Raw genomic sequence first — 21874 nt, forward strand, 5'->3', positions numbered from 1 at the left:
GCAAAATCTAAATTGCAAATGTACCACAGAAAAATCACCTGACGACTCTTAAGTGAGACACCCTGTATATTCTCCCCTCACAAGCTCCTTGAGTGAAGTTTTATTCGTATTTTCGTTGTTTGTAGCCCTGCTTACACTGAATTCTTCCGTCAGTAAGTTTAACTTTCTTCCTCAAATAGATGAGCTGCAAGTTCTATGCGCTCTGCGTCTACTTAAACACCATGTACATCTCTGTGAAGTGCATAGTACAAGCTGCTTGCCATTGTACCATTTATTAGAGCATCTCGCAGTTGCATACACGTACGGAGCACAAGAGGAAAGATTGCTTAAATGCCTGTGTGCACGTTGTATTTAGTGTTATCTTGTCCTCGCAGTCGGTATGGAAATGATACACACATGTTTTTAGTGTACATAGATTCCTCTGTTATGCTGGTTCTAGAAACTTTTTCAATGCGATAGTTGGCTTCTGTCCTCGAAAGTCTGCATTTGAGTTCTTTTATCATCTCAGTGACACTTTCCTGCGGGCCTGACAAACCCGTGACCATACGTACTGCCCCTCATTGTGCATTCCAATATCCCCAGATAGTCCTATTTGGTACAGGTGCCATACACTTGAGCATTTTCTATGATGGATCGTACGAAAGTTTTGTGAGCAGTGTCCTTTGTAGACTGATTGCATTTTTCCAGTATCACACCAATGAACTGAAGTCCGCCACTCGCTTTGACTGTGACTGAGGCAATGTGATCGTCCCATTTCATATCTCTACAAAGTGTTACACCCAGGTATGTGTATGAGTCGACTGAGTCGAATTATGACTCATCGATATTACATAGGATACTGCATTCTTTTTTCATTTTGCACAGTACACAGGTTTACATCTCTGATCATTTAAAACAAGTTGTCCGTTTGTACACCGCTTTGTACAGTGTTATTCAGACTGTACTTCGTTATCTGCACTGCATCAGCTGCAAAAAATCTGATGTTATTACTAGTATTAACTGCCAGGTCACTAAAATACTCTGAGATGACAAAAGTCGTGGGGTACACTGAGATGACAAAAGTCGTGGGGTATCTCCTAATATCGTGTCGGACCTCTTTTTGCCCGGGGTAGTGAAGCGACTCGACGTCGCGTGGATTCAACAAGTCGTTTGAAGTCTCCTAGAGAAATATAGAGCCGTGCTGCCTCTGTAGACATCCATAATTGCGAAAGTGTTGCCGGTGTATTGTTTTGTGCACGAACTCACATCTCGATTATGTCCCACAAATGGTCGATAGGATTTGTGTCGCGCGAACTGGGTGCACACATCATTAGCTCGAATCCTCCAGAATTTTCTTCAAACCAGTGCGCGAACAGTTGTGGGCTAGTGACGTGACACTTTGTCGTCCACAAAGATTCCATCGTTGTTTGGGAACATAACGTCTGTGGAGGGCTGCAAATGGTCTCCAAGTAACTGAACACCTAGAAGATGCAGTCCATTCAATGTAAACACAGGCCTCATCATTATGGAGCCACCACCAGCTTGCACAGTACATTGTTGTCAACTTGGGTCCATAGCTTCGTCGAACTCTACGGTCAGCTCTTAACAACTGAAATCGAGACTCTTCTGACCAAGCCACGGTTTTCCAGCCGTCTAGGGTCCAGCTGATATGGCCACGAGCCCAGGAAAGGCGCTACAGGCGATGTCGTGCTGTTAGCAAAGGCACTAGCATTGGCTGTCTGCTGCTATAGCCCATTAACGACAAATTTTCGCTGCACTGTCCTAACGAATGCGTTCGTCGTACGTTCCACATTGATTCCCGCGGTTATTTGACGCTGTGTTGCTTGTCTGTTAGCACTGACAACTCGACGCAAACGTGATGCTGTCGGTCGTTAAGTGAAGGCCGTCAGCCACTGCATTGTCCGTGGTGTGAGGTAATGCCAGGAATTTTGTATTCACCGCGTACTCTGGACACTGTGGATCTCGGAATATTGAATTCTGTAAAGATTTCCGAAATAGAATGCCCTGTGCGTTTAGCTCTAACTACCACTCCGCGTTGAAAGTCCGTTAGTTCCCGTGTTACGGCCATAATAACGTCTGAACCCTTTTCACGTGAATACAAATGACGGCTCGGTCACTGCACTGCACGCGATACTACCGCCATCTGTGTGTGCATATCGCTATCCGATGTCTTCTGTCACTACAGGGAACAACAAGGATCCTGTCTGTAGCCGAATGGTTTGCGCCAGTGCCTCCGGTGCGGAATGATCCATGTTCAGTTTCCAGAATCTCCTCAGATTTTCTGTTAGGGAGGTATGGAGCGGGATCCACTCTGCTTCGTGAGGCCAAATGAAGGGCTACTTGAATAAAGAACCAGCGTTATCCCCAATATTCATGTACTGGCAATAAATGGATGGTGGGATCGGCAACATACTGATCACATGCCCCACAATCATAGATCGCCCTTCTTATTGTCTTGTAGGCAGCATTCGGCCAGTCGGAACAGACGTAAGGCCTAATACCTGAATGGTATTTAGTTTAGTTAGAACAGCAAGGGTCCCAAACACTTCCCTGGAGCATATAGTTGATGATTCTCCATCCAAGTTAAAGTGCTGTGTCCTTAACAATAAATCCTCATTCCACTCACAAATTTCGCTCGATATGCGATACCTACTGTGTCATACGTTTTCGGGAGTCAAGAAATACAGCAACTACCTTTTTGCCTTGATCCATGGTTTTCGGTATGTCATGTGGGAAAATCGCAAGTTGGCTTTCGCATGACCGATGTTTTCGGGATTCAAACTGGACCGCATGAAAGAGGTCATTTTATCGTTAAGAATTGTTGACTGGCGCCTGTGTGGTAGGGAAAGGAGTTCTGCATTTATGCAGAGCCGTATGATGACGCCGAAGGTAGACCGGCATATACTAAACAAACTCACAGTGTCTCTATTAGAAATACTCATTTTATAGTGAAAGTTCTCCGTCTGTCGCTGATCGAAGTGTTGGAGCAGTTTCCACTGATTTCATATGTGAAGCACCTGTAGCGATGAATGATAATTGTTGGGATACAAAGTAAGAAATGAGGTCTCCAAGTGCTATTTAGTACAGTTTCAAAGAGGGTAAATACGCTAGCTGTTTTCGGTGGCCGAATGTCGAACTGAGTAATTTTGCAGAACATGAAGGGTGTCATTAACGCCAGTTGTAGATTACAAACTTTGAAACAGTGAAGGTAAATGTTTGTGATAATAATTAGTTCGTGATGGTATAAACTGTGTGTGTTTTCTGAATTGTTGACTTAACGGAGTTCTTTGAAATTAGCTTTCCTGACAGTGGAATCTAATGTGCAAAGTTAGAAAAGTCTTAGGATTTTCTGGGGAAAAAATCGCGGAAAACTGTAGAACGACACGTGGGGAAAGGCAGTGCTAGCCGAAGCATCACTTCTTGCTTACACCGCCCGTCGCAGCAGGAACTGTTTTGCGGATGACGAGACTCGCGACCTTTTTTTGTTTGCACACGAAATGCCCGTCACGTAACATGAGCTGACCCCAAATATGCGGACACTCTGCTCCCATGTTCTACATCCCGACGGCCGGCAACACTCGCCACGCTTTAGTTGCGTGTCTGTGTGAATAAGAATCTGTTCAAACCAGTTACTACAGGATGAACATAATCTCTAAAGCAGAGCTGCCCGTTTAGCGCACCAGCGGCGTTTCAACAAGCGCTCTAGTGCGCAGGTAGCGTTTGCTACCACGCAAATAGCACCTATATTGAGTGTATTGACTGTGGGAACGCGGACCACGGTTCGCTGTAACAGTCCAATGTGGCCTTTATAACTGTTCAAATAACAAGATGCTACTGAATAACGAGATTGAGCAAGACTGTACCATTGCTTAAAAGGCTGGCTATTCTCATAAAGTTCCCAGAACCAAGGATGTGTAAGGGGTTCCATTTATTACGTCATACCACTATAGACAGTAGTACCCCTTCAACGTAAAACACTAGTATTCTTTTCCTTTCAGTTGTCGGGTGGACTAGCGGCAAATTCCTGTTCATCTATCCTGATGTGGTTTTCCGTAGTTTCTCTAACCCACTTCCGGCAATTACTGGGAAATTCTACCACGTACTCTTATTCCCTATCGTTCACCTCATCTAGGACTCTGTTTCGATACCAGCGACGTCGACTGCGCGTTAAAATTTCATCCCTTCCTACAAGAGCTACTTTAAAAGAAAAAAGAAAAAAAAAGCCGTTAGCTGGGATTGTAAGGTCCAAAAATAGAAAAGCTGGACTTCCTGTTTTAAACTGAAATAGCCAGGTGGGTATTTTCATTCGTGTATTCATAATAAATTACGGTTTTTTGCGTGATCAACCATAAACAGAAGAAAAAAAAAAAGGATCAGCACTATGTCTCGACATAGGAGCGATGTACGAGCGTTGTGGGGCGGGGCGAGTGGGCACACTCCGCTGGCGCATTCAAAAAGAAAGAACAGATTCCAGTTGTTTATTACAGACAAACTATAAAAGGAAACACATCGCGCATGTCACTGAATAGAGGAAGGTTCCAAGTTTTGACACAGTTGCGCTATTGTTTGTTTGTAGCAACATGGCGATTACACCGCAAGAGAAATCATATTGTGTGTTGGAATTTGCGCGGCGTCAACCCATTGTTCAATCGCAGCGTGCATACCGCCGTCGATTCAGTAAGAAGCCGCCTCCGCATAAGCAGATTTATGACTGGCATACAAAATTCTTGGGATGGTTGCATATGCAAAAGGAAGAGCACTGGTTAGCCGCGCACGTCAGACGAAAACTTCGACCGTATCCGAGCTGCGGTCACACGGAACCTCCGGAAGTCCTCATATGGGTCAACCAGGAACGTCAACTTCCTCAAACAACAGTGTGGCGTGTTCTGAAACGACACCTGCATATGAAGCCTTACAACCAGCAGTTGCTGCACAATTGGGTGCGGGCGACCGTAACGGAAAATACGAATTTTCCACTTCAGTTCTCCAAGTTATAGCAAAGGACACTATCCGAACGCCTCATGTTTTCGGACGAATCGACGTTTCGTCTTTCTATCGAGTAAAGTAAACCGCCATAATGTAAGAATCTGGGGGTCACGAAATACTGGCGTCGTCGACGAACGTGAAAGAGACTCACCGAACCTGAATGTGTTTTATGCTGTTTCTGCTCACAAAGTTTAAGTGGACCATCTTTTCTTTTCTTTTTTTTTTTTGTGAAGGGGACTGTGATGGGAATGCCATACCAGGACATACTGCAAAATTGGCAATTTCCTCAACTCTACGAAGATTACAGTCACGGATATTAGAACTCACTGTAGGGACGTGGCGTATGCGCAGTAGCAAGACACCCCGCTGACACGTCAGAGTATACCGAAACACAGCCATCGGTAGCCCGCAGTTGCCATAACGTATCGTGTTGTAACAGCGTTTACGAGCGAAAACGAGCTTGTCTGTGAAAGAGTGAAATTTTTATTAATGACCGGGGATTGACCTCAGAGTTATGCCATAATTATCAGTCTACTGAGGGATTTCTTAGAGTAAGTATTTAAGTGAAAAATAATGGTTTGCTGCGCGATCGTCTGTTGTACTGACCACAGCAGACAACTAAGTAAGTTATAAATAAAGTTTCATATATTTCCTAAAAACAACGAGACCAAACGAAAATGATAAATGCTTATAAACGTGCAAATTCGTTTTCAGATCAAACGTGTCTCCTCAGTACACTTTACTGATTCGGATTATGAAAGTGATTTGAAAAATGAACTGTTGAGTATTCCTTCGAAATGCAAGTTGAAAAATGATGCTGTTCGAACTCTAAATCTACCCCCTCTGGTGCTGATTTAAGACTTAGTAATGAGCCTAATAGAGAAATATACAGGCACAAAGACGGAGCTACCGTGAAGAAGAAGAAGATATTTTACATCTAACTATATTACCGAGCAATGAAGAAATTACCGCTAGACAAAACATTTAGCCGTGAAAGCAAGCACTGCTGTAAATGCGACAATACGTGCTTACGCCAACAATTTGAAATTATGGAATCGGAAATAAAAGGCCTTAGGCAAAAGAATGACAAATTTACACGATCCCTCTCGATGTAGCACTGAATTACGTTTAATTAACATGTTCAAAAACTGATTCAGGGCTCATTTTCTGACTGCCAATAACAAGTGGTTATGAAAGGACGAAGTGCTTAGTTGTCATCTGAATATACTTCAATTGCTGCATCTTCACGTTGTCGATGTTACAAAGCGTTATCATCTCTTACAGACCTATTGAAATATCCTCTTCTTAATGAAGTCACTATTAAAATGGAGACTCAGACAATTTAGCGTTCCATCGGATTTTATTGGTTTAAGCGTTAGTGTTTTGAAAACTCAAAGTTATTAACACAATTTGAAAAATACGTAGTTCCGCGACTTCATACTAGCATTTTAGCTAATATAGAAACATGTATAACTAGTGTAACAATAATAATAATAATAATAATAATAAATATAATCTAAAACCCTTAAAATCTCAATTACACTCGTACCTACCTATGCGTTAAACATGTGTGCGCGTGGGCCCTACCGTGTATTCTAATAACCGTGATTACAATGATTTCATTTTTATGTATGACGGCGTCTTCCTCCCTCGTCCCCCCCCCCTCCTCCCACGCTCCTCTATTTTATAGAGGGGTGACGTTGTCTCAACACGACGATCCCTCAGCGTTGGTTTTCTCTGTGAGGTCACAGAAAAGACGGAGTCTTTGACCCAGCTGTGGCAGCTGCTGTTCAAGAACTGAGGAACTAAATTGTTGATTCGTGTGTGGCATGAAATGTACCATCGTTTCGGCTTTTCTCGAGCTACCCATCGTGCTCATATAGAGTCTGTGGTATAGTGTCTGTGCGAACATATAACTTTGAAACTTAGTGACGTTTACAGTGTGTTCTACTTTTCGTAGTTCGTCTGAAATAAAAAAATCGAAATCTGTTCTTTCTTTTTGAATCGCCTGATACTTTACCTTCCACTCTCTGCGCACGGCATTGTTGTGGCATTGCATGTAGTTCGTTCGACCCACGAAAAGAAAACATACGGTCATAAGAATAGCCTGGGTTGGTATATCTATTCCTCTCGCTTACGTCATTAGCTTGGATGGGCCTGTGTTGTGCGTTCTCTACTTCATCGCTAAAAAGCCTAACAAAAGCTAGACAGACCAGAATTGCATGTATTATGCCGGACACGACCGTAAAAAGCCGAGCGCTTCTGGCAACCCTTTTTACAGCAAGTATTCTGGCAAACCCATCTCGTTGTCACTTGCCCAGCGACGCCTCTGTACCTCTATTATTAAATTTCATACATCCATGTACAGGTGTAACTTGTATCCCTTGCCTACAGCTCATCGTGTTTCATAAGCTATGTACCTGTACAGGCTGCGGTTGCAGATTAACTTACATCAGTGAGGCGAGCGTTGCAGTCGGTTTCTCAGCTTGCGGTCGGCGCTGTGACTGCCCGCCAATTTACAGTTTCGTTTGCGCGATAAGATGTTTTGTCCGAGTAGAGGACCACTGATCTTCAATTAAATTATCGCCATAGAAGCAGCTCACAGTATTTCCATGAATACTCCTCTTGCAAAATGGAATCAAGGCTGTGCGGCTTTTCAGCCTTCATTTGACTTCCTGTGGATAAATCCATTGTGGGACGACTGATTGCGGTTGCACGATATCTGTTGCCACAATACGCACCACTAGCATTGTTCAGTATTTTTAAATCACCGCCACAACCAAGAGCTTCGGGTTTCAGTGCCACTCATACGTGATTTCTGACGCCACACATCCATCGTAAAATAAAAGATTAGGGTCCGAATGGACTGCGTACAGTTTATCTTGGGTAATTTCCTATTCAGATGTGTATGTGTTGCTGCGTGAAAAATGGCAGAATCAGTAGTTTAAGTACAGTAATAATTTGGTAGTTAACACATGGCGCCGGCCTTTGTGGCCGAGCGGTTCTAGGCGCTTCTGTCTGGAACCGCGCGACCGCTACGGTCACAGGTTCGAATCCTGCCTCGGGCACGGATGTGAGTGATGTCGTTAGGTTAGTTAGGTTTAAGTAGTTCTAAGTCTAGGGGACTGATGACCTCAGATGTTAAGTCCCATAGTGCTCAGAGCCATTTTTTTTAACACACAGCAGACGCGCGAGCGCGCGCGCGCGCGCACACACACACACGCACGCACGCACACACACACACACACACACACACACACACACACACACACACACACACACAGCGTTTGATCTGTCTCAGGCAAACTTTCAGAAAATTATTACTCAAAAGTAAGAAATAATAATAATAATAATAATAATAATAATAATAAGGAAACTTAACAAATAAAGAATCCAAAGTAAAGTTTATGGCAGAGATCTTGGAAACCCTCTAAATCAAGACAGGAGTGAAACAGGTACATGCCCTGTCATCTATTGTGTTTAACTCGGTTTTGGAGAAAATAATCAGAATATGGGACAAAGGAGTCGGTGGGGTAAAGATGGAAAGACACAAGGATAGAACCGCCAATAGATATGATATAACCATTACAGCAAATAACAGAAATTAAGCCAAAGACACTGTAGAGACACTACACGAACTCTCATCCAATACAGGACTACACATCACACATGAAAAAGCGCGTCGTATGGACACAAAATCCACAGATACTAGGGAAAGATAGCACAAGTACAATGTTAAAAGTATCTCAGAGATTAATATACAAAACAGCGCTAAACTCGACGTCCAGTGGAAAAAATGCTCACAAAACCCTGAAAAGCAAACAGACTTACATGGAACCGTAACAGCAAAAGAAGTATTTCCACCAATGTCAAATTAACATTCTTGTATTCATCAGATGCACGAGTAATCGAGGGAAGAACGAAAATCAGAGAGATGAAAAAGCTAGAGAAGGAAATACTGAGAAAGAGCAATGGGCAGGTTCAGAAAGAGGGGATCTGGATAAAGAAACCAACAGTAGAACTGTACGACCAGACAGAGACGATCACAAACAAAATCAGGATAAGAAGGGCAAAGTTCTTCAGACACAGATATATGACTAACGAAAATAGAGTGACCAAGAAAATTTTTAACATGGACCAAGAAGATTTTTAACATGGTGACGACTAATGCAGTGAAAACCAACTGGATAAAGGAAACCGTGCAAAACCTCAAGAAACTAAACATATCCACAGAATACATGACAGACAGGAAAAAATTCTGAGAAAATAATCAGAAGCAGAGAAGAAAACGGAAACGAAATGGACAGAACAGAGGAGGAAGAAACACGATGACTGTATGAGAAGTTTCGTGAAAGAAGTGCCGTGAAAATGGATTTTTTTTATTGACGATAGTTATAATAACCAGACGAAAAATCCTGTCGGAGTACAAAAAAGCGAATGTGTTCCTCTTTTAAAGACTCAGACAGAAAGTAGAGAATCAGCTGTCTCAATCCTCATTCCCCCTTCCTCACCAAAAATTTTGTCGTGCGAACATGCTCGTACTCTTTTTAACACAGAACATTCTAAATCCTTTTACCCAGTCTGTCTTTGTAGTTAATCCTCCATAATCATCATCTCCCTTTCACTACCACTGTCTACATATGTCTCTGTGCCACTGTCTCTTTTTTATTCCATTGATTTACAGTACATCCCTGTGCCACTGTCTCCTTTCTCACTTACAATTAGACTGTCTCCTTTCGTCGTTTCTTCCCGCCCTCCCTCTCTCCCGCACCGCCCCCCCCCCCTTTCAAGCCTATGTACGGCCTCCAATTATCTGTATTTTTCATTTCCACTGTCTCCTCTCTCTTTTGCTCACCCACTGCTTGTATATCCATCCATCCACCTCTCTCTTTTAGTGCCACTGTCTCTCACTATCTCCCGCTGCTATCGTCTTCATCCATCTGTCTTTCTGTTTCACTGCCATTTTATTTCTCTCACCATCACTGTCTCCTCACGCTTCCAGCGTCACTGTTTTTTGGTATTCTCTTTAAGTACGAAAAAGCGCGACACGTTCGCTTGCCAAAAATTTTGGTTAGGGAGGCGGTATGAGAATTGAGGCAGCTGATTCTCCACTTTTTTGTCAGAGCCTTTTAAAGAGGTAAATATTTGTGTTTTTTGTGCCTCGAAACCAACATTTCCCTTATTTTGCGCGCTAGAGCTGAGTGTGCTGCTTCTATTAAACGAATTATATAGGTCGGTAAAGTGTTGACGGTTTATGTTGGACACATTTAAATACTTTAACACGGAAACACAACAAATAAGTACGCGTAAAAAGTAGTTTGCTTTGCATTTTTTCTGGATGCTTTGCTTATCGATCGCAACATATCAAAAACGCTTAGCTTATGATTTGTATCTTAAAAGAATAAAAATGTAATTAGAAATATTTTACTGAATTCGTAGTCTTTCCAGTTTTACATAATTTTTGGCAGTCATTTTGTTTTTTTCAGCCATGTTAAGACTCCTTTTAACTCATTTTTTGTCCCTGTAGTACCACTTTGGGCATATTTCAGCGCATCATAAAGTTTTATTAATGAAAAAATTGGAAACTAAAAACATAGTTTGGTGACACCAGAGCCCTTGTCATGGCGCTACAACCATTGATATTTGTTCAAGATGTCATTTAAAACTACACTTGCACCGGGTATTACATGGATATTTTACGTGAATATGTGCGGTAACATTGAACCTCTGTTTCTTGGTAACAGATAATCGCGATTGACGAAAAGTCTTTTTTGAAACCGCGCGTCGTTCTTCCAGCTCGTTTAACTCTTTGTTACCTGAACTATCAAAAAGACATAAATTTCCCAGGTTTTTGACGGATAACAGCAGCATATACACAGAAGAGCCAAAGAAATTGGTACACCTGCCTAATATCGTGTAGGCCCCCCGTGAGCACGCGGAAGAGCCGCAGCACGGCGTGACATGGACGCTACTAATGTCTGAAGTACTATTGGAGGGAATTCACACCATGAATCCTGCAGGGCTGTCCATAAATCCGTAAGAGTACGTGAGGGTGGAGATCTCTTCTGAACAGCATATTGCAAGGCATCCCAGATATGCTCAATAATGTTCATGTCTGGGGAGTATGGTGGCCAGTGGAAGTGTTTAAACTCGGGAGAGTGTTCCTGGAGCCACTCTGTAGCAATTCTGGACGTGTGGGGTGCCGCATTGTCCTACTGGAATTGCTCAAGTCCATCGGAATGCACAATGGACATGAAAGGCTGCAGGTGACCAGACAGGATGCTTACATACGTGTCATCTGTCAGAGTTGTATCTGAACATATCAGGGGTCCCACATCACTCCAACTGCTCACACTCCACAACATTACAGGCATCCACCACCTTGAACAGTCCCCTGCTGACTGCAACATCCATGGATTCAAGAGGTTATCTCCATATCCTTACACGTCCATCCGCTCGATACAGTTTGAAATGAGACTCGTTCGACCAGGCAACAGGTTTCCAACCACCAACAAACAGTCCAATGTTGGCGTTGACGGGGTCAGGCGAGGCGTATAGCTTTGTGTCGTGCAGTCATCAAGGGTACACGAGTAGGCCTTCGGCTCCGAAAGCCCATATCGGTTATGTTTCGTTGAATGGTTCGCACGCTGACATTTGTTCGTGGTCCATCATTGAAATCTGCAGCAATTTGCGGAAGGGTTGCACTATAGTCACATTGAACGATTCTCTTCAGTCGTCGTTGGCCTCGTTATTGCAGGATTCTTTTTGCGGCCACAACAATGTCGGACATTTGATGTTTTACCGGATTCCTGATACTCACGGTACACTCGTGAAACAGTCGTACAGGAAAATCCCCACTTCATCGCTACCTCGGAAATGCTGTGTCCCACCGCTCGTGCGTCGACTATAACATAACGTTCAAATTCACTTAAATATTAAAAACCTGCCATTCCAGCAGCAGTAACCGACCTAACAACTGCACCAGACACTTGTCGTCTTATATAGGCATTGCCGACCGCAGCGCCGTATTCTACCTGTTTACATATCTCTGTGTTTGAATATGCATGCCTTTACCAGTTTCTTTGGCCCTTCAGTATAGTAGCTCAACAATAGTGTTTATTTTCGGAATTTTAATTTTATTTGTTTGTCATTTTAGAGTTGTCATACTTTTGAGTACCGTCTGGTCTCTAGTGAGTTTCCGACCAACAATTCTCAGTACAGCACGTTTCCTAAGTAACGAATCCATATAAACAAAAATTTAGCATAAGGTCCAGATTGTACGTTCTTTTACCACATGTCTCAAGTCTTCCTCTGTATAATGCAAAGGCGACAGAAGTGACGCCTGTCTTTCCTAATTTTACCTCCACTGGCATTAATTTCTTCCTTTTGTTGCATTTACCATATTACTTTCTGTCAGAATATGGCTTACAGCTCTGGACATTCATCTGTACCATCAGTCCCTGAGCAACATTTCTCCTAAATTCCTGAAGTGGTCTTCTTCTATACAGCTCACAGTACAATTAATATGCAGTTACCAATACTTTTTGGTTCTACCCAGCCCGTAAGCAGATGTTTTGAAGTTCGCTGAGAATATCAACTTAGTAACAGAAGATAAACGTTTCGACGATCTGCCATGAATAGAAATTATAGAAGTGACTATCGCCACAGTTGGTACTTTTCACACCGAAAAATCATGGTTCTTCGGGGTTTTTCTCGGGAACCACTCATGAACAAATATTGCTTTTAGAAGCTGCCTAAACCACACCTAACGCAACGGAACCGACCGATTTGTTCAATTTGCCTGGGCTGGAGAAAGTGTGTAATGCTTAAATTTTAACCCTGTACTGTAGGATAGCTATTGTATGCCCGTTCTTCCGACAGCTATATAAATGGCCGCTAGGTCAAAGGATATCCAAAACACTTGACCTCTTATATCGGTGGTCAATAGAAGCCGAGATACGACCCCTAAAAAATCGCAGTTTTGCGCTCAGCTTTTTGGAACCTATTGGTATCCTGCACTGCCGTGCACGGACCGATAATAATAATAATAATAATAATAATTAGAATGTATCACGTTATCTGTGTAGCCGACGGCAGTAAGAAATCAAAAAAATAAATTAATAGTGCTGTGATTGGTTCTCAGATGGAAGTGGTTTTTGGTTTTTTTTTTTTTTTTTTTTTTTTTGCGTATGACTCTCAAATATATCTAGTAGATATAGTCTTGCGATTCAGACGAATCTTTTTGAAACACACTGTACTGTGAAGACTATTGTGTCAAACAACGGTCTAACGTTTGTATACGCAGGAATTTCTTTTGTCTTCAGTTCTGCTTCTTCATATCTATCCCCAGACGATTTGTTTCCAGTTATTAAGGGAACTGCTTTCTTGTTTTTACTTGTGTGAATCTTCTCGGCACATTAAAACAGCACTGACCGGCATGAAAAACGCAACGCGTAATAAATTGTGTGTACTTATCTATTTCATCAGAGCGTAGCATTTTATGCTATATTTTTAAGCAATGTGTGTTATTGGCGGCCGGCCAGTGTGGCCGAGCGGTTCTAGGCGCTTCAGTCTGGAACCGCGCGACCGCTACGGTCGCAGGTTCGAATCCTGCCTCGGGCATGGATGTGTGTGATGACCTTAGGTTAGTTAGGTTTCAGTAGTTCTAAGTTCTAGGGGACTGATGACCTCAGATGTTAAGTCCTATAGTGCTCAGAGCCATTTCAACTATTTGTTATTGGCATTTCTTTGCGCGCAAACACTGAAACGCCAGTTGTTTATTGCACTAGCCACAATTGTTTTTTCCCGAGCCACCTGATAAACGTATCACTGAATATCCTGCTCTTGCAGGACGTTGTACCTTGTATTGTTCCCCTCTCAATTACATATGGTTGTAGGATCTTTCTATGACTGTTGGAATTAACTCTGTAGAGTAAACATGTCGTTAAGCCTGAAGGTGCTTCAAAAGTTGCTTTGGTGAAAGATGACCGTAGCATTACGTTGGAGAAGTGTTGGAATTATACCGTCTACGATTTCCAGAACTGTAAGAAGGTACAAGGAAACGAAGTCTATGCAATAAAACCCGGATCAGCGTCGAAAAGAGCACCATCGGAAAGAGGTGACCACATCTTATAACTTAAGAGTTCTCCGCAACCGTCAGACCACCGCCGCTGAAGCACAAAATCGGCTCCACCAAGATCGGGGGCGTCAGTGTTGAGAGAGAGAATAAAGTGTTGAAATGTGTGTGAATTCCTAAGGGACCAAACTGCTGAGGTCATCGGTCCCTAGACTTACACACTACTTCAACTAACTAATGCTAAGAACAACACACACACCCATGCCCGAGGGAGGATTCGAACCTCCGGCGGGAGGGGCGGCGCAATCCGTGACATGGTTCCTCAAACCGCGCGGCCACTCCGCCCAGCGACAGAGAACAGGCCAAAGAAGAATGGAAGACTATAATCTTAAATCGAGAAGGCCTGCTTCAATCCGAGAACTCATCAGCAAAATTAAGCAAATTCCAGTGTTACATTGTTGATTTTCTTTACTTAAACTTATCGCCTGAATATGTTTTTTATATTTCATTTTATCTGTTTCTACTATCGTGTTATAAATTCATGTATTGACTCGTTCCATGACCATGGAGACTTCTCCTTAATTTGGTCCCACGGAACAATAAATAAATAAATCAGAGAGTATTGCACAGCCCGACTGCGTTTCGCAAGGGATTATCGCGGCTGGAGTGTGCAACAGTGGCAGCAAGCGTTGTTCACCGATGACTTGCGATCACCTGGTGAAGCCTGGGGAAATTCACATCCACAACACCTTTTCAGGGTGAACCTGTCACGGTGCGGGCAGGAATGCGTACGACTTCAAACGACGGATTTGATCTTCGTGGGGCACGGGAGCTTAAGAGCACATTGGTACGCGGAGGAAATCCTTTTGGAGCATGTTGTGCCTTTCGCTCCATTTATTGGTAATGATTTCACACTAATTCATGACAATGCACGCCCATATGTTGTGAAAATTGTGCAAGATTTCTTGGATGAAGCAGAGATTCATGTCTATAACGCGGCGTGGCTCGAAGCCCTGGTTTGAATTCTATTGGGTTTGTAGGGACCAGTTGGGGAGAGCGCCCGTCAGCACTGTTCAGCGATCAATTAGAAAAAAAAAAACTGTGTGAATATCCCAGAATCTCTCATTTATTAAAATAACCGGTCGATTTGGGCTTGTTCAAGTGGACATCTTCAGATTATGAGCACAATTTCGTTGCAGCTGGCGGCTTGATGAATAACTGTGTGTGGTCGCAACGGTAACAGCTACAGTTCCAGAACTCACAAGAGAGCATTGCACAGCAGGTACCGTTGGGAGCACAAGCAAGCAGTTGTTCACCAGCTCCAGCCAAATGGTGCCCACAGTCTGAAGATGGTCGTTTAAAGATGCCGAAAACGATCGATCATTTTAATAAATGAGAGATTCTGTTATCTTGACTGTTTTTTCTAACTGATCATCGAAAACAGATCGCTCTCACCCCTTTACCATGTTCGCTAAAATTATAAGTATTTAGTAGTACAGGACCTGTGGGAGGCCCTCCCGAGGTGTTTCCTCAAACCCTCAAGAGGACATTGCAGCACTCACCAGAAACGTGCCTACCGAGCAGGCTAGCACAGTGTTTAACACACTGGCGTCGCACTCGGGAAGACGACGGTTCAAGTCCGCGGCCGGTCATCCCTATTTAGGCTTCCAGAATGAGATTTTCACTCTGCAGCGGAGTGTGCGCTGATATGAAACTCCCTGGCAGATTAAAACTGTGTGCCCGACCGAGACTCGAACTCGGGACCTTTGCCTTTCGCGGGCAAGTGCTCTACCATCTGAGCTACCGAAGCACGACTCACGCCCGGTCCTCACAGCTTTACTTCTGCCATTATCTCTTCTCCTACCTTCCAAACTTTACAGAAGCTCTCCTGCGAACCTTGCAGAACTAGCACTCCTGAAAGAAAGGATAGAGCACCTGCCCGCGAAAGGCAAAGGTCCCGAGTTCGAGTCTCGGTCGGGCACACAGTTTTAATCTGCCAGGAATTTTCTTATTTAGGCTTTCCATTATTCCCGTAGATCGCTTAAGGCAAATGCCGGGATGGTTCCTTCGAAAGGGCATCGCCGCTCTCCTTCTCCATCCTTCACTAATCCTAGCATGTGCTCCGTCTCTAAAGATCTCGTAGTCGATGGTACGTTAAGCACTACTTTCCTCCTCCTCCTTCTCCAGAAGCATGCCTGAAAGGTGCCGTGATTGGTGCAGCGGGAGAAAATACATAGTTTTGAAGAAGCGAAGAGAGGTCTTCGAAGTGAACAGTGAAATGTAAAAAACCATAACAGAATTGCATTATCTTCATGGTCTTCCTCAAACTTTCCTTGAAGTGTGTATCCTTTCGTATTACTATTGCATCTCTGGCTAAATTTGTTTGAATCGTCGTTTTTTCATTGTTACTCCCCTAGATGGGACTATACCACATTATAATATTATAAAATATTATATTATTGTAGAAAAAGTGACTGCAGTTTAAAATTTAAAAAAAATTAATCAAACTTTTTTAAAGAAATTAGTGTTCCGTTTTTTGTGCCGGTCAGTGAATATTTAGCACAAGTATCAAACTCGGATGTCTGCCTTTCACGGACATCGTGTGTCCGAACCTCAGTTAGACGCACTATAGAAATCCCCCTAGAATTCAGACATTTTCACACTTTGCTGCTACTGAGTGGTATTTTCTTTCTGTCACTTCAATGTTTTCTCCTTATAGGAAAGACTTTATCTCATTTGTTGTTCTGCGTTCCTTTATCCAACATCACTTCTTTTGTTGCAGTTCTTGTCCAAGCGCCTGACGAACGACTCAGCAGAGAAACGAAAGCCGCCTTGCGACAATGCTACCGTAAGTATGCTCAAGCTGCGCCATATGGTATGTACCTGCGACCTTTATCTGTCGCCGGTGACTGCTCACCTACCAGTGTCTGGTGCAGCACCTCGTTTTCAGTGAGCCGAAACAACCGATCGCCGCGTTCTTCATTTACCTCAGCTTTATCGCAAGCGATAAGTCAGTATCTGAGTCAAGTGCCGTTGACTCTGTCAATAAAAGCGACACCGCTGCGCTAAGCGATGTCGTGCTGCTGCGAGGTATTTCATGGAGAGACTGCAGGAAGTCTTCCATTTATGCGTGGAACTATCTTCTGCTTTCTGTCCCACTTTTTCCCGATGAATAACTTACAACAACTAAATAACGTGTCATTTCTGTGCTTCTAAGCGTTCCTATTCTCACAAGCGAACAGACATAGATGCATAAAGAAAAGAAGGCAGCGGTAAAAAAAAAAAAAATCTTTGTGACACTTGAATGATCGGAAATGTATATATGATAGTTTCCAGTGAAATATACTTGCACACATACATTCACAAGAAATAATTTAGAAACTAAGGGTGAGAAATATGTTGTTCGTATCTTCTGCCCACGAGAAGAAGCTTTTCCCTTGGCCTGCGACGGTAAACGCACTTTTTTGTCACATTGGAATTTCATCCAAAAAGCATCACAAAGAAACGACTTCTTCGCAACAGACGTCTATTGTAAAAATGGTTTGTGTGGAATTTGTGTCCTTGATTCACACAACTGCCGTGTATACAGTTCGGACGTGCTCAGCAGCTCTTGCTACTACTTCGCTAAATGTACTGTGCGACGTCAAAGGTTCTAAGCGGGTGCTGAAGCAAATGTGCTGTTTGACCGAAGGCTTTCAGTTCCAGGCGGCAGAGGAATGGAGCGCAACGCGACGGTAGAAGGAAACAAGAAAAGTGGAGGGAGCATTTGATTTACTTGCGCCTCCATCCAGAATATTTGCTGCTCTCAAGTTTCGGTTGGTACAGTGTGTTGTTTAGATAAAAAGAATTCAAGAGTAAGACTTTAATACACTGTTTGACAATTGCTAAGGAGCAGGTGGCGCTTACTAAGGGAGATCTGTCAATTGCTACCGAACAACCGAAAATTGCTACGGAACGCCCTAACAGTAATAGCAAAAGGAAATGTACTTGTAGAGGGCGACACGTGTTAACTGCAGCGAAGGCTGTGCACGAACGGCTCAATAGTTCATGCAGTACGGTGTTTGAGAAGGTAGTTGGAAAACCGATTTGTGCGAAATTCCGTGCAGTACAGCAACATGTCAGCGAGACATCATTTAAGTGGACGAGCAGTTGGACGGCTCGAAGCCGGTCAGAGTGTCACTACTGTGGCCACAGTAAAGGGTGCGATGGTCGTGAACAGACCATCACACCACAAGAGAATCGCTTCGTAGTCCTAGTGGCGAAAAGGATCAGACATCTCACTCCAAGGCAGATCACTGCAGACCTCGCAACCGCTACCGGTACACGTGTCTCCGCCAGGACCATTTTGCGGCGATTAAATTAGGCTGGTTTGTATGCTCGGAAGCCTGTCAAATGCATGACCCTTCAGCCACGCCATTTTCGAGAAAGTGTTCGTTGGTTTAGCGAGCGTGTTGGTTTGTGTCAACATCAGTGATCCAGAGTGATGTTCTCCGAAGAGCGTGTTGGTTTGTGTCAGCATGAGTGATCTAGAGTGATGTTCTCCGACGAATTCCGCTTCACTGTGGCAAGTGATTCGTGCCACCAGTTGTGTTAAAGGGGAACACGTTACACATGACAGAATGTTCATGAATTCCGTCGGTATGGCCTAGGCACTATGGTGTGGGCAGAGATTATGCACAACAGCCGAACACCACTGCGTATCTTTGCGCGAAGTACCGTCACAGCACAGCGGTATTGCAGGGAGATTATTGTGGATCACGTCCATCTGTTCAGGGGGGGATACGTTTCCGACATTCTGTTTATGGACGACAACGCCCGCCCAAAAAGGACATCCTAGAAAGTGAATATATTGAACGTATGGCATGCCTAACGTACTCCCCGGACTACCGGGCGAAGTGGTGCAGTGGCTAGCACACTGGACTCGCATTCGGGAGAACGACGGTTCAATCCCGCGTCCGCCCATCTTGATTTAGGTTTTCCATGATTTCCCTAACCCGCTCCAGGCAAATGCCTGGATGGTTCCTTTGGGGCACAGCCGAATTCCTTCCCCATTCTTCAGTAATCCGATGAGACCGATGACCTCGCTGTATGGTCTCCTCCCCCCAAAACAACCCAACTCCCCGGACTTAAACCATATAGAACAAGCCTGGGATGTTCTTGACAGATGTGTTTCTCAACAAGCACCATCTCCCCGAACAGTGCAAGAAATGGAAACCGTGTTGAGAGAGGAGTGTGTCAATATACTCCAAGGACTCCTCTACAGTTTGGTAGCCAGCACGAATAACATGTGCAAGCTGTGCGTTAGTGCCCGCGGAGGGCATATTCGTTATTGAGATTCCGATATCGACCTGTATGTTGGGAGTCTTACCTGTGTCAAACATGAATGAATGCTATTTATGTCTGCCATCCTGCTTTCCCATGTGGTGAAATCAGTACCTTTTTCGTTATAAAGGTACCGCTCCACCTCTATTCGCCTGTAGTGAGCTTCCTGTCGTCCATTATTGCCTATGATTATTCGTGTCCAGCAATGTCTCTGTTCCGTAGCAGTTGTCAAGCAGTGTAATATTAGAGGAGTAATAATACTTCATTTATATTAAACTTACTGACATAGTACAAATCAACGGCTAATACATATTGAAACAGTTTCTCATATCAGTGCTGAGTACACTCCGTTCTGGACCTCAGAAAAACCCAACGGAACCAAAAACAAAATTTCCCCGTCATTAGCCTAAGACGCTAACTGCCAGACCACTCTGCGGTTTTTGGTATCAATATGGACAGGTAACATTTTTATAAAATAGAAATGAGGCCATTGATGGAAAGGATTGTATACACTGTTTCTAGGCTCATTCCAGAAGCTGTAATGGCTGTCTTGAGCGACGCCATATAATTTGTGTGTGTACCACTGATCTTGAAGGAGATGCCTGGGATTGTTGAGGATATAGGTCGCCAAGTCGCGGCACATCTGCTTCCGTGGTACCACGGTAATTTGCACGACGGTGCAGCATCACCCATGATTGGTCCGGATCCTGTTTAAGTATACTCCTAGCCCTCCAGGACAGATCAAGTTCACATGGTTTGTTGTCGGCATGGAGAAAACTCTGGTCGCTTTTGCTTCCAAGCTTTGTGGATATTGGGGTCACGTTCTGCCAGGTTGCTGGCTGTTCTGAGTGAGGGATGCCTGGAGTGGAATCATGGGAGATGCGGTGACCTGCTGTACAGAGGGGGAAAGACCGCCGCTGCTGAGTGCACCTGTGGCCCTCCAAGGCAGATTAAGATTATCAGACACACTGTGGAAGAGTGAGTGTTCTCAAAATCCGTATCCTACAAGTCCTTCGGACTTCTTGGCCAGTAAAGCAGATGTGATAAATTAAATGAATAATATATCTGGAAATTATGTACATTGTATTTCTAAAGTTATTTGTAACTGCCATACGATTAATAATAGTAATGTAAGACTGATAACACTTGCTAACACAAACGAGAAACGTATAAAATGGCAAAGCACTAGCAGAGAAATTCAAATATGCATTTTCTCGTTATATTATTCTCGAAGCAGTATCGATTTTACTCCAGCAGAACCCTCTGAAAAACGAAGGAAATGAACTAAACTGTCAACAGATCAAGAATGCATACAGCGATTTGTGATGGTTTAGCAGTCTGATACAGAAAGAACAACTTAATTGGGCAAAAGTACTAATCAGTTCGTACAGAAGTAGACAATATTTTCTACATCGACAAGGTATCAAAGTTTTTCACCTTTTATAGAATTAGACAAAAATTCTCTGCATAATCGAAATTCCAAGATCACGATATCACATTATCAAGACAAATGAGATAATATGAAGACATATAAGTCAGAACATCAGGCAACCAGTCCCAGCTTGGATTTTTTCGACCGGGTTTTGGAACGAAAAAACCCTAAACATCATCATCTTCCACCTATCCATTTATAAGCAATGAAAAATCCTACAAAATTAAATAAGCACCCAATTGCCCTAAATAAATGGTGTCACAACAGAGCGAACTACAATTACCAGCTGAAAAGGGCTATGCTCTTCTACAGAGGAGAAATGCAAAAGAGTCTCTGAATCCATTCGACACTCATATTGCTTTTAGTCGCCTTTCTTAAAAATATACAAACATGTCGTGTTTTCGACGAATAGCACTTTCGCTGTGTAGCGATAATGGATACTTCCTAGCACATCGGAAGACAACCATTCCGCAGGTATTATGCAGCTCCGAAAAGCCGAATACGGGACCGTAAAACAAGTCCAGCTGTCGAAACATAACTTGTGACTAAGATAAGATAACAAACGAACAGAGAGTAGTGGCGTCAGCTCGGTTGTGACACTTCCTGCCGTGAAAGTTCTTACCGTCTGACATTTGACACATTAGCGCCCCCTAGCTGCAAGAAAGTCATACCCCGTCAGTCCAGAAAGTTTTGAAACTGGGTTTATAAAGAAAGTAGGTGAGATGGTAGTTTCTAATGCTTCAAGTATTCTACATAGTCTCCCCACACTCGAGAACAACGCACACAACTTTCATACAACCATGTGAAATTGTCAGAAAAGTCCATCTTTCGGATGTTTATCAAATCGCGCATCACATTGGCTGTAAAGTCAGTTATATCGCAAATGCTTTGACGCTTCATAAGAATTTCTGCACTTTATCGTATTGCAGTAGGTTCCTGTTGATAACATAAGTCTGTGATGATTTTTTCCAGAAAAGAATTTTTAGCGTTTTGCATTCCAATCAAATCACAGTAGGCGTCCATGCTTTTTTTTTTTGGGGAGTCAAATTGTGCGGTAC

General features: G+C 43.3%; 1 protein-coding gene across 2 annotated transcripts in view; it reads left to right on the forward strand.

The window, feature by feature from the left end:
- LOC126473698 (inositol-trisphosphate 3-kinase homolog) overlaps positions 1 to 21874 on the forward strand; it is a 503381-nt gene that overhangs the window by 180436 nt on the left and 301071 nt on the right. For both annotated transcript variants that reach the window (XM_050100947.1, XM_050100939.1), the window contains one exon: positions 16845 to 16910. In XM_050100947.1, coding sequence (XP_049956904.1) covers positions 16845 to 16910 — 66 coding nt within the window. The remainder of the gene's footprint in view (positions 1 to 16844; positions 16911 to 21874) is intronic.

The sequence above is a fragment of the Schistocerca serialis genome, chromosome 1, assembly GCF_023864345.2.
Source record: "Schistocerca serialis cubense isolate TAMUIC-IGC-003099 chromosome 1, iqSchSeri2.2, whole genome shotgun sequence".
Classification (NCBI taxonomy): Eukaryota; Metazoa; Arthropoda; class Insecta; order Orthoptera; family Acrididae; genus Schistocerca; species Schistocerca serialis.